The sequence below is a fragment of the Lates calcarifer genome, linkage group LG18, assembly GCF_001640805.2.
Source record: "Lates calcarifer isolate ASB-BC8 linkage group LG18, TLL_Latcal_v3, whole genome shotgun sequence".
Lineage (NCBI taxonomy): Eukaryota > Metazoa > Chordata > Actinopteri > Centropomidae > Lates > Lates calcarifer.
Window position 1 is genome coordinate 7,055,459 of NC_066850.1, and position 13,534 is coordinate 7,068,992.

The following is a 13,534-nucleotide window of genomic DNA, read 5'->3' on the forward strand; positions in this document are numbered from 1 at the left end:
TTGTGACTCAATTTGTTTACACCGCCATGTTAGCAGGAAAACCTGCAGCAAAAAGTGAATGGCGTCAGCACCGATATCAAGAAGTCAGAGTTCACTTCACACTTTAAATCTGCAGAAATTGAACAATATATGGCACAACTCAATAGATTAGTAGTAGTAATGATAGACATAGTAGTAGTAGCAATGGCAGCAGCAGTGTAGTGCTAATAGCCGTAGTAGTGGTAGTAGTAATGGTAGTAATAGTAGGAAGAGTAGTACAATCAATAGTAGTAGCTGTAGTAGTAGTAGTAGTAGTCGTATAGCTGTAGACATATGATAAGTAGTAGTACAGAAGTAGTGAATATAGTAACAATAATAATAGACACATAACTACTGGTAGTCTTAGTGGTAGCAACTGAAATGGTGACAGCAGATATATAAGTAGGAGATCTGGGTGTACTTCCTCTAATATTGGTGGTGGTAATTCTAATACTAAATGAAGTGGTACACAGTTCATGGTATTGTTACTGTGAGCAGGTTTTGCTGTGATCTCATGTTGTGGTACACGGTGCATCAGTCAGTACTGTAGACTCATCTATCTGACTCTTTTCTGCTAGAGCAGCATGTGTCAGAGTCAAGTACTCACCTCATTAACTCGCTTTGTTCACAGTAATCCATCTTAATGTAACGTGTGTGTGTGTGTGTGTGTGTGTGTGTGTGTGTGTGTGTATGTGTATGTGCATGCACCCCAGTGTTTCCTATGGTACAACACACAGAAAAGATCAGAAGCAAAAGGCAATGTCTTGACACCATCACACATGCTTTATGTATTAAGGGTTTTGAGATCAACACCATCATCTTTCTTTTGAACATGCTGCCCATAACCATCAATAGGCTGATAGTAACAGAGGCAAAGATAATGTTTATCTTGAACCAGTGTAGATAAGTTTGGCATAAACCACATGAAAGCCAGTCCAAGTGTAAAAAAAGACTTTAATTTCAAAGTTCGATTATCATCCTGCTTTGTACCTCCGCAGAGCACCTCACATGAAAGGGAGGAAAAACTTTAAAACCTCCCAGCTCGTTTCCAAAGTCACCTTTCACTTCAAAACCTCATTTCACCTCCAAATTGCCCACGTTGTATTTATCCCCTCTGAACTCACTGGACGGGATATTTTGCTTTTTTAATTAAAGTCATTAAGCTGGGGTTGTCAGGTAATAGGAGGATTTTCTGCTCCGAGGGATTGCATGTGTGTGCGGGCGTGTGTGTATGTGTGTGTGTGTGTATATGTCTTGTCAGCTGTGGCACAGAGAAGATAGCTGGGCCCAGTGTTATCCCTGGTGTCCGTGAGTGGCTAATTCCTGCAGTAAGCAGAGTGGTGCTGTGACCAGGAACCAGATGAGATCACTCCATCTTTTATCTTGGGTGTCCATCCGCAGGTTCATCCATCCCACCACAGAGAGGGCAGCCACTGCTCTCATCTTGATATATTGCAATGAATATACTGCTATAGATTTTCATGTACTTTCTTTTTCCCTGTCTTTTTCTACTGCTCCTGCTTTTTCCATATCTCACCCCTGCCTCTCTGTGCTCCACAGCTGTGTGGTGGATGAGATGGACTTTTCGGGCATGGAGCTTGATGAAGCACTGAGAAAGTTTCAAGCCCACATTCGTGTCCAGGGAGAAGCCCAGAAGGTGGAACGTCTTATCGAGGCCTTCAGGTAATTAGAAAAGCAGCAGTTGCTATAAGAGTCTGGGTTTATCTTACAGTATTCTCTCTTGCATTATAAGGGGTTGTACATCAGCTGCAGTTTCTATTTGCAAACCTTAATTTAATTCAGTTTTCTTGTCCTAGTCACTTTAATGTAAGATACAAGCATTGGCATGTCCAGTTAAGTAGCTAACTACCTACAGAAAGTAAACCCACTTTACTTCCAAAGCCAGGGGCGTTTGGTAGGTTATGTTAAAAAAGCCCCGTTTACAACTAGGACATCTGTGTAGTCTTTCCCCAGTGGAAGCAGATGTTACCGTATCAGAATATTGGCTAACATTTGCAGCTCTGTTCTGCTCTAGTGGATTTGGGGAAGTTTACACTCCAACAACTCCAGCCAAACTCAATGAGAGAGTGTTGCCAAAAACATTGGTTCTCATCCTAAAAGCCTTTAGCATTAAAAGTGAAGCAACATTCTGATCTGACTTTTTTTTTTTTTTAAATCATGCTTGGAATTTTAGGACTAACTAGCTCCTCATTCCAGTACAAGAATACTGCTGGTATTTTGTTTCTTTGTCTTTGTTGATAATTAACTGGTGAGGATGCTAACTTTCTGCTGAGGATGTGAAAGTTTAGCTTTAGTCCTTAAGCACAAACCAGCTATGTAGCTATCAAGTACATGTTTAAGAACTCTTTTACAGAATTCTTGTTTTAAAACAATGGAACTTGAAAGATTTAAAAAATCATTCAGTGATGCCATTTTTAACCAACACATGAGAGTAATGTTAGCTTAAACAGCTGCAGCTATAATCTGCTAGCAAACTATATCAATGAAAATCAATAGCCGCACCTATAAATGAGAAGCATGCGTTTGTCAACCTTTGTCTGAAATTTACAACTCATTGCTTCAAAAATTATTAGAAGTTGTAAGTGGCAAACCAGCCACCATTATCACTGTAAACGACCTTATGACCCTAACTGGACAGGTAGAAGGTCAGTCACAAGTGGACCAACACACAAGAACCAGAGAGATTTGATCATGAATAACAAATGTTAATATTCAGAAACATTAATGTGTAGAAAAGTTGGATGCTGGGAAGGAATATTTATAATCCTGTAGGTTACCCTCATTTGTCCTACTGGAGTCATTTATTTTCTGCTGTAATGTAACTCTGGGTATGTTGATATTTGAGTGGGTGTAAAAAAAAAAAAAAAATTTTTTAAAAGTGAAATGAAATACTGTCACTCAAAGAATTACCTCAGGGCCAAACTTGTCTCGCTGAGCTTTAAGATCCAATTCACAGATTTTTTGATCATGAAATATGCCTACATCAAGTTTTGAAGGTGTGCTGAGAGATGCAGACGTGACTTTGAGATATTTTTTTCTCGTGAGATGTGAGATCAGCCCTCTGTCTTTTTTTTCCCAGGTGTGAAAGAAAGAGGGAAAGAAGGAGGGAGCACTAAAACATGCTAGTGTGACAAAATTTCATCAGGCAAAATCGACAGCGAGCCATGCACACAAAAAGAGATGCGCACAAACTACATACACTATTTCTGACACAGACTCTTAACTTAAATGAGTATAAACGTGCCTGAATCTTAATAACACCTCTATAATGTCAGCAGTTGAGTCACACTGCCTCACCCCACCGAGCACACACACACACACACACACACACTCTTTCTTCTTTCCTCTCTGCTTGGTTACAATACAGTGTTGACAATGCAGCCCCCATCTGAATAACCAGGCAGCGTGTAATTTCTGTCCTCAATTTGGGACAGGGAGACAATTTGCGGTGCAGCTGTGGCACTGTGTGTTAATGCTAACTGTTTGCTGTAGCCCCTCTGGAGTAACAACCACCTGTCACAGTTGTCGAGGTGCCCAATGAGGAGAAAAACGGCGGCATTGTCATAGTCAGTGGGCAGGAAGGTTGGCACTGGTAATGTTTGGACATCAGGCCGATGCTGCGTGTTATCAGGAGCGAGAAAGGGGAGGAGGGAGCGGGGAGGAGGGCGAGGAGGCACGAACTGGGAAAGGAAGGAAGGAAGAAAGGGGAGAAAAAGGAAGGAGGGAGGAAGGTTTATAAATAACCAGCGTTGCATAACCGCCACTGCCTCTCTGTGCCTGCCTCCTCTGCTCTTGGGCTTTGATATGCCTCCAAACACACACACACACACACACACACACACACAGAAAGAGAGAAATCTCCGAAGTAAGTGAAGGGGATTTGAAGCAGCAGTGAAAAAGAGCGAGGGGGAAAAGTGAAAAGCAGCCAGCAGCTTCAGTATCTGCTGCGTCAGTGTACTAATGAATGAGCAAATATGAGCCAGCTCCCAATGCAGCAGATACATTCAGTTTATGTTTTCCTTCCTGCATTACTGTGTAGTAACCAGATACCCTTATTTACTCATCCTGCAGTCACACATACAGTTGCTGTCTTTTTCTGTGTTTGCCCCATATATTATAGTTTAGATAAAGATCATGCAACTTGCTTCTTGAACCTAAATCCATCCATAAGGACTACATAATTACTGATGAATTACGCCATCTTTAGCAATCCAACAAAAGCAAAATTGGTTTAGAAGACAGCAGCTAATGCCAAATCTGACGACTGCCAAACCCATTTTCAGTGAGAGCCATCATGTGCCATTTTACCCTCTTGTTTTTGCTTTGTTTCTCTTTTCGGTTAGTCATTTTTCCATGTCTTTCTGAGTAGAGTAAGAGCACACTCAGATAGAGAGCAGCATAAATTGAAGTTTTTCCCCGCATGGTGCTGCATTAGGATTCACAGGCAAGGATATAATTACTGGTTGCTGTTGAGTCACGGTTTTCAGACACTGAGATGTGAATAAGCATCTGCGTGCAGCCCTGTGATTATCATGATAAAACAAATACTGTATAAGGGCTGCCAAGGAAACATGTATATACAAGCAGTATAAATGTTATTCTCTTTAGCATTATAATGTACTAACTCAATAATTTCCTAATATTTCTTGATATTTTTATTATGAGATATAAAAAATGTTTGACTTTGTCAAACTACTATTTCTAGTGTCAACCTTTAAACTCAGTATATAATGTTCACTGATAATAACGACACCCTGAGTGGTACTGGCAAATGTCATCACAAGCTGCATACAGCCCCAACAACCTTCACCAGGAAGGTAAGGGGGCTTGTACGTGGCCTGAGAGGCAAAATCCAGGGCAAATAAAAATGTCTGTAAATCACTTGATACTCCTTATATGAGCACATTTTAGAATTTTCAATGTTCCAGATCAACTCAGAGCTTCATCCATGTTTGTTTTGGTGTTTGGACAGTAAGAGGACAAACTGAGACTGTAAAAGTGAGAGAGGGTGGAAATAGGATATTTTTTCCTTTTGATAATCTTGCAAGATTTGAGCAGTGTTGGACAGCACATAAAAATACTGCATCTGAGAAGGTGTTAACCTACTATATGCATACCAATACATGTGTCTTTACTCAGCCCCACAGAGACATTAGATTACAATCATGCGGCTCAGTGGGTCTGCAAAACTGTGCTACAGTCCCAATGTGGAAGTGATGACTGATTAAAGTAATGATTACGGTATACTCTCCAATACAGAGCCCATGGGATCTACACAAACACACACACACACACACACACACACACACACACACACCACGCACACCTTCTCATTCTTTTTTACTCTGTATATCTCTGATTACTCATACATAGTAGATGTTGTACTGTTATATTATTCATCCCCTAACAAGGAAGTATCCATGCACTTCACGGAGACAGAAACAATTTCTCTCTCTCCTCTGGGCACTTCTTTCTTTAACACACATGTATGCTAACACTTAAAGTAGGTGTCCACAAATCTGTGTTATGTCTTCCATAACCAACACAACACAGCTGTATTTCCATTCTGCACCTTTTATATTTTGGCATGTTTTTTTGAGAACTCCATCAAACTGAGCCTGACCTGTGTCACATTCTTTTGCAGAGAAAGTGCCTAAGTAAGGGATTCCATATTTTAAACTTCCATATTTCTTCTCTCCAGCACAGTAACAACCCGCATAAATCCAACAACCAGGCCCATAAATGTTGGAGAATGTTTAATTATAGCAAAGGAATTCGGTGGGCTTTTTCAGGGTAGCATCTGCAAATAAACAACAGAGGGACTGAACTTTGGATATTCTTTTGTAAACAAGACAATTAGCAGATGATGGTAAATCACAGGAGATAAAGTCTTTTTGCTTTTTTTGTGCACCCACACTCTCTTAGTTTCCTGTGTAATGTGTGATCCATGTGAGCATCCAGTCCAGTGGGACAAATGTGTTTATACAGAGAGACAATGCGTTTCAGCAGAGCCCCTGATGTGAGGTTCATCGTTGCTGAGGGGTGGCTAACTGCCTCCAACAAAGCCACAAGCAAAATTAAAGCCACAACTCTTATTTTGGTGCGACACTCTAGTGTCAAGGCATTTACGAGCATGTTGTGTGTTGAAGGATGCCCTTAGTGTCTGAGGATAACACATTATCTGTGGCTTTTCTTCCATCTGTTTTTGCTCCCCATCTTTTCTCCTCTTCCTGTCGCTTATATTTTTCATATTCATCTCTCTCTCTCTCTCTCCCTGTGCTTATCATCCCCTCTAACTATTCTTTTGCCATCCTATCTTCCTCCTCCTCCCCCTCTGTCATTCCTCCATGTTTGTGTCCTGTGTCATGACCCACATCTATTATTACTTACATCCATCTCCCTCCTTTCTGCCTTCTTTACCCTCCACCTTCACTCTTGTTCTTCTTGTTCTTCCTCAGCCAGCGCTACTGCATGTGCAACCCCGACGTGGTGCAGCAGTTTCACAACCCAGACACCATCTTCATCCTGGCCTTCGCCATCATTCTGCTCAACACCGACATGTACAGTCCCAACATTAAGCCCGACCGCAAGATGTTGCTGGAGGACTTCATACGCAACCTGCGAGGTAAGTGACCGACAGCACTGCGTTTTGCCTGCGACTGCAGAGGCACATTAAGTGACATTAATTGGTTGATGTAATCGGCTCGAGCAGGTGGGTTAGTTTTATGCATGTGTGTGTGTCACCTAGAGCTAATAATGCCAGATCAACTGACCCAGCACCAATCTCAAATAAAGAACATATTTAAATACATTGTGTTGTACCAGTTTTTCCCCCTCACCGCTGAGGCCAATTAAATGTATTTAATCACCACCAAAAATGAAGTAAATTCCCACGGACAGGAGGAAAATTGAAAGACAAAAAAGTCCCGTAATTATAGTTTATGACTTCCAATTTCTATTTATTGTAAGGCACAAGATGCCAGCAGGGGCTCAGTCAAGTCTGATATATAGGACTGTCTACTACTACTTTTCCAATGACTTGAATTTTACTAGGGATTACTCTCCCCTCTGAATATCCCCTGTTATGGACTTTAAGCAAGGCAGCAGATCCTCAAATAAATCAATGGAAGTGAGTCAGTGTCCAAAAGTGTTTGGATCTGTATTCAATCAAACCTCCATACATAAATTCAGGTGATAAAGTTGAGGTTACATTTCTGTCCCTGCCCGCTGCGCATTACACATTCACAGCTCATAGCAACGCCAGCAGAAAGCACCTGTAATTCTTGCTTCCCGCAGTCAAACAGATGCTCGTCCGCCAAGCGTCGAGGAAGAGACAGGAGCATCGTAGTTTTGCTCTCCCTCTGCGGAATCAATCAGGGAAAGCTGAGGTCGATGCAGAACAACTTTAATAGATTCATCCAGACTGTTCCCCACAATTAAATTAAGTTGGAAAATCAATTTAAGCATCTTATGCAAATTAAAATATGCCACTCTCTCTTGGCCTTTCTATTTGTCTTCTGCTCAGTTTACTGTGTTTTCTCTGTCTCTGTATCCATCCTCCTATCTTGTTTTGTCTCAGTCAGAAGATCTGTCTGTTTATTCATCTGCCTTTCCTTGTTTATATTCTCTTGGTTTCTCTCTCCTCTTTTCTCCTCACTCATCTCTCTCTTGCACACACTGACAGAAGAAGAGTTCACTCAACTAATTGGCTGAGGTGAAATGCAATTATGCATCAGAAACCAATAGTAATGAAGAACCATAGAACATTCATTATCTCAATTAAAACAGACTGGCAGTGTCAGAGCTATTCCACAATGGGCCAACAGAATATAAACCAGCTTCCACCATTAATTAATCCAGTATGCCAGCTCACTGAGAAATGAAAATTGTACTGTCTTTGTTACTGGATTTTTTTTTTTTTTTTTTTTTTTTTTTTTTTTTGAGCAGATGGTGTTGTAGTTGCATAGCGAATTGCCTTCCTTTTTTTAGTCCTCATGGCCGGCTGGTTCAAATGAACTTGTGGCAAGCCAGAGATGATGAAAACAAGAGGACAAGAGGAGACAGACAGAGGAGAAGCATGGGTCAAGCTACAGGGGAAATGTTGGAAAAGTCTATAGACATGCAGCTCTGTGAGGCTGCTTTGAGCTAAATGCAAACCTCAGTGTGCTAACAATGCTCACAATGACAAATCAAGCATATGATGCTAAGCAGGTGTAATGTTTACCATGTTAATCAGTGGCAATGTCAGTGGTTTTTCATAAACCAAAGTACTGGATAAAATCTAATTTTGACCTGATGATAGCGCTATGTAAAAACATTAAGGGGTCGCCAAAATTATTACAATTAATTGTGAGGGGAGCATTAATGTCTGCACAAAATATCATGGCAATCCATCCAATAGTTTTTGAGATGTTTTATTAAAAACCAAGCGGGGATTCATCCTCTGGGAACCATGAATATCTGTACAGTATTTCTTCGCAATCCATCCAATAGTTGTTGAGATAGTTCAGTCTGATTCAAAGTGGTGGACCAGCTGAATGACACCGCCTTGAACAGAATAGGAAGCAGTGAAGTTATGAGCACAGCAAGAAAAATTGGAGGACTGGCAGAAAGATAGAATAAAAGAGACATTCAGCAAAATAAATAACAAAAAACAGCTTATTAATCTGACACTTTACACACATTTCCCCCTGGTCATCTCCTCTTCTCCCCCTGACTACATAATGTGCAACGATGTCTCAGCAGTCTCAGTCTCAGTGTCCCAGGGTGCCTCACTGTCATCACCATCACTTGTGGCGGCTTCATTTTCCCCAAACACATCCTGCCCCATTGAAAACTCAATGTACCACACCACGCGGTACAGCTGTGCCGGTATAATGGGGAGCATCTCGAGGGCAACCTTTCAGCCTAATGACATGCAGCTCTACCTGCGTTGAAATGCCACGGCCTTGAACTGCACTGTGTTCCAGACAGAAAATCTTCTAACAGCGAGGCGGGGTGTTAACCTTTCATTTGCCAATTAACCTCCTCTCACATTGCCTTCTGTCATTACTTAATGGTGACAGTGAAAGGCAGAAAGTCAAAGAAGTGCAGACGAGGAGAGTGAGAGAAAGTGCTCTCTCTTGCTCTGACTACTGAATTTTTTTTCCTACTCTTTGCAAGTCAAAAATAAGGAAAATCAAATATGTGCAAAACAGACCTGTGTACAGTATGATGTATTTGAATTTTTTGCAAAAGCATGTTTGTGTCTCCTGTGGCAGTGACGCATCCCCTGCTACATTAAAGCCAGAGCAGACACACTTTGCCTGATCTACCACCGTTAAAACAGCAGTCACTCTACATTCTGCCAGATGGACAGAACTGTCTGATAAAATTAAAACTAAGCACCCTGTGACTTATGCGCGCTTGTGTATAATCAGCCTGTTCTCGTCTTAGGTGTGGATGATGGAGCAGATATCCCAAGAGACATGGTGGTGGGAATCTATGAAAGAATACAACAGAGGGAGTTACGCTCCAACGAAGACCACGTCACCTACGTCTCCAAGGTTGAGCAGTCCATTGTAGGCATGAAAACGGTAAGCACACATTTACTCTACTTTAGAGGACCTGTACTGACATAATATATTCTTTAGTCCTTAACCACAACTACATTGCAAATCCAAACCCTTGCTTAATTTTAACCTAAATCGTTAACCTTTAACCTGCTTGAGTTGATGTTTTTGGTTAATTAGGGCAGTGCAACAAGTTGTAAACACAACACCTATCACCCACTTATACAGCCAGCAAATAGTGAGCAACATTATCATTAATTTGGAGTCTCCAGTGCTATGGCTGAAAGCAACTGGACTTCTTTTTCATTCACCTCTCATCCGAAAGGCTTCTTCAGTTCTGAAAACTGGTTGGAGTCGTGTTTGCAGCTGCCTGGCAAATGTATGACCACTCTCACCCACCATAATGTTAACTAGCTAATCGCTAATGAGAAGAGTGCGAGTGAACCAAAACATCAAAGTTAAGAACTGTAAAACCAAAATAATCAGCTAAAAGATGCTAAAACCATGGAGCGGTGGGGAACTTGAGCATCGGGTAATATTTCTATAGGTTTTGTCATTATGAGCAATCCCTTTCTCATTATACATTATAATCTAACCCACTGTTAATATTAAAATGTGGATTAAAGCAGCTTTAACCCTACTGTGAACCAGGTCTAAACCCCAATAAGCCCTCTGGAGAGGAGAAGACTGGGTAAAATATCCCCATAAACATACAGTAGACACACTGAATAAGAGTACACACACACTTTGAAATTCATTTAATTTAAATCGACTTATCCCAGATGGGGCTAAGTTTAATTGTAAAGTAACTGTTTTGCTTATTAGAGTGTAAAACCTTCACCAGTTGATTGATATAGTTATAAACCACAGGAGATATTAAAGCAGTTGTAATACGACCAGTGGCTGACTGTCCCTCACCCCTAAACTATATCTTTTACAGCACATCTCAGGAGATGAGTGAGTTTGCAGAAATCACACACTGTATTTCATGAGTTTTGTCACACACAAACAAGAATGAGTACACACAAACACACAGTCTCTTTTGCTACCTCCATGCCAAGTCACTCACTCATTATTCAAGGCCTTATCACCTAGCTTTAGTGGTGTTAGCAGAGCACATTTATTAGCCATTAAATGTCTCATCAGCAGGGCGATCATTACCTCAGGTCATTACTCCAGCAAGATATGTCATTAACCACAGCTATCATTAGACTCCTTCTTTAAACTGTTAAGGTTAAAGGCTTGGTCAGTGTGCATGAGTAGAGTAATGTCAGTGGCTGAACCCAGCATTTGAATTTTGTTATTTAAGAGTCAACTTCATAGATGAAAAATGCTCTCTCACACATTAACTTGTTGCTGCCGTGTTCATTTGTTGTGTTAATATTTCTGTGCAAGTTGTATGTGTTTTAGACACAAGTCTGAGACATACACAGACATAAGTATTTGGCTTGATAATTGAGTGATTAGACTGATTCATGTGGGAATGTGCTGTCTACTCTGCCCACTCATTCACTGAAAGGCGTTTTAAAATATTCAAATAGTTCAGGGAATTCTACTTGAATCTTATCAGTGCACCAAGGCCCTCCAGTCCTTTATGAAGTGTAGATCTTTTTTTTTTTCCATAAACTCCTCGATAGTCAACAGCGTAAAAAAAATTGCATCCAAATACAAGAGGCAGTTTGAAATACTTGATCAAAATAGCTTTAAGGTCCAGGCAGATTACCTGAGAGTGAATGCCTTAGTTAACATCAATAGTGGTTTGAGGTTTTAGTCATGACAGCAGCTCCAGGGACAAAAATGTTTGTCTGTTGGTCCAGTATTTCAGCCATTGAGTGGGCAAAAAATTTTCGACACACATTCAGGGTCCCCAGAGGATGAATCCTACTGACTTTAGCGATCCCTTGACATTTAATTTAGCCCCACCATGAGGCTGAAATTTGTTGTTTTGACAATTGACAATGAGGGCCAATAATTAGACCCCTTCTTTTGGTTTATTCCAGCATCTGGATCAAATCAAAATCATGATACTTGAGTTCCACAGTCTGTATAACAGCCTCCATAAAACATTTTTGAGCTGTGAGGTTGATTTGGTTACATGATGAGAAATATTACTTTCCATTGAAAACAGTTGGCAACAGTCTAACTAAATACCTGCAAAACTAATGATGTTCCCATCAGCCTTAGCTACACTTTGTAGTAGTGGTAACTTGCGAATATTACTATTCAAACACACTAAACTAAGATGATTAACACGTTAATCATTACAAACCTGCCTCTGTGAACTTGCCACATGTTGCTCCCTGCCTTTCCACAGTATGAAAAAACTTTGGGTTGAATTTCAGTGTGAATCTACTTTTTAATTAGTTTTTAAATGTAATTTCAGTTAACTTTCAGAATGACATTGGAACTCTGTCATTGAAGGGATGCTGACATCATTTTTATTTTTATAATTTTTTCCCCCTGTGCCTTTAAGTGTCTCTCAGTGATGGATGAGTAGCCATAGGATGACAGAGGGAGTGTTGTCATAGCCAAAACAATGATGGATAGTTGTGACAGGAAGTGACTATTGCTGCCCATGGGAGCTGTCTGCCATAAAAAGAATAAGACTGTATTTTGTATTAAGAAACTTTATCTATCACAGCAGGTGTCAGGGTCAGTGTATTGTGGATTATAAACATCTTATCTATAATGCCAAGAGGGAGTTACCCACATGAGAATGATTTCTGTATAATGGGTTTCTCCATAATAGAAGTTTGGTTGGTGTAAATATTTGATGACTTGATGAAAGCCAAATAACAACCCTTCTTGAATGTGATTAAGTGGCTTTATATTCAAATGTTTCCTCCTGTTCAAATTCCCTTAAATATTTAATATGGATTGCATTTGTAGAATTAGTTTTTCCTTAAGTCATGCAATTAATTTGTTGATGAATATATTGGCAAACTCTCTCCTGTCACACTGTTTCTTAACAATCCTGTCAGGAAAGGACTGAGGAGGGGGTGAGGGGCAAGCAGGAGGCATTTCAGGCTAATGATGTCTTTACATGCTTCTGACATTAGTGTAATGAGAAAGCAGGCTGGCTGTGGCAGGCTGGGCGGGAGTCTGTATACCCTGCAGTGATGAGCAATGAGAGAGCAGGGGAGAACGAGACAGAGCCTGTGTGTGTACTCACTGCATTGCAAATCGTCCACCGAGAGCAGAGGGAATAAAATCAGAAAATGCACACCGAGAAAACCGAACAGAGGCCACATGTATTTGTATTATATCATGAAGAGGGGATCAAATCCACATCTACCGACTGCCACTCAGCTGCTGTTTGGATTTCTGCAGTGATCGAACGCAGAAAGCTGAGGCGAGACAAGCCAGAGAGACAAGAGTGTGAAGGGGGCGAGAACATGATTAGATCACTCTCTGAAGGCATGAGCCATTTCTGCAGTGTAATCTGCTTAAACTTGGAAAAGCACTTAAGTCCACAAGGAGAAGCCAGGCCTCTAGGTACACAACTGCAGCATATTGTAAAAAAAAAAAAATAATAATAATAATCACATTAGACCTCCAAGTGCAGTGGACACTACCATGAGGAATACTGACCAGATACTGAACAGGAACGGCTTGTACAAGGGTATGGCAGCATGCTGGAAAACATGACTCAAAAAAAAAAAAAAGATTGAAATATGTAGCTTGTGATTTTATGTGCTCTGAAAAGTTAACATTTTAAGATCTGCTTCAAGGCTCTTAGATCAGAGTTCATGTCACTAATTTGTCCCAGCCTACTGAGTTTTTTTCTAATACTTGAGTCTTGCACCTCCCAGCCTTCAACCCCAGGGAATAATGTGCACTGTAGTACTCCAGCCAAAAGTCATTTGTATTGAACGTCTCCCTGTTTCACCTCCATACTTTTTCCCCAGTTTCTGTGTGGAAAAGTCTTTTTGTGTCTCCATCTG

At 40.7% G+C, this 13,534-nt stretch overlaps 1 protein-coding gene across 1 annotated transcript in view; it reads left to right on the forward strand.

Annotated features, from left to right (window-relative positions):
- LOC108879655 (IQ motif and SEC7 domain-containing protein 3-like) overlaps positions 1–13,534 on the forward strand; it is a 99,522-nt gene that overhangs the window by 72,194 nt on the left and 13,794 nt on the right. The window contains 3 exon segments of the mRNA XM_018671014.2: positions 1,579–1,701; positions 6,498–6,664; positions 9,475–9,614. Coding sequence (XP_018526530.1) covers positions 1,579–1,701; positions 6,498–6,664; positions 9,475–9,614 — 430 coding nt within the window.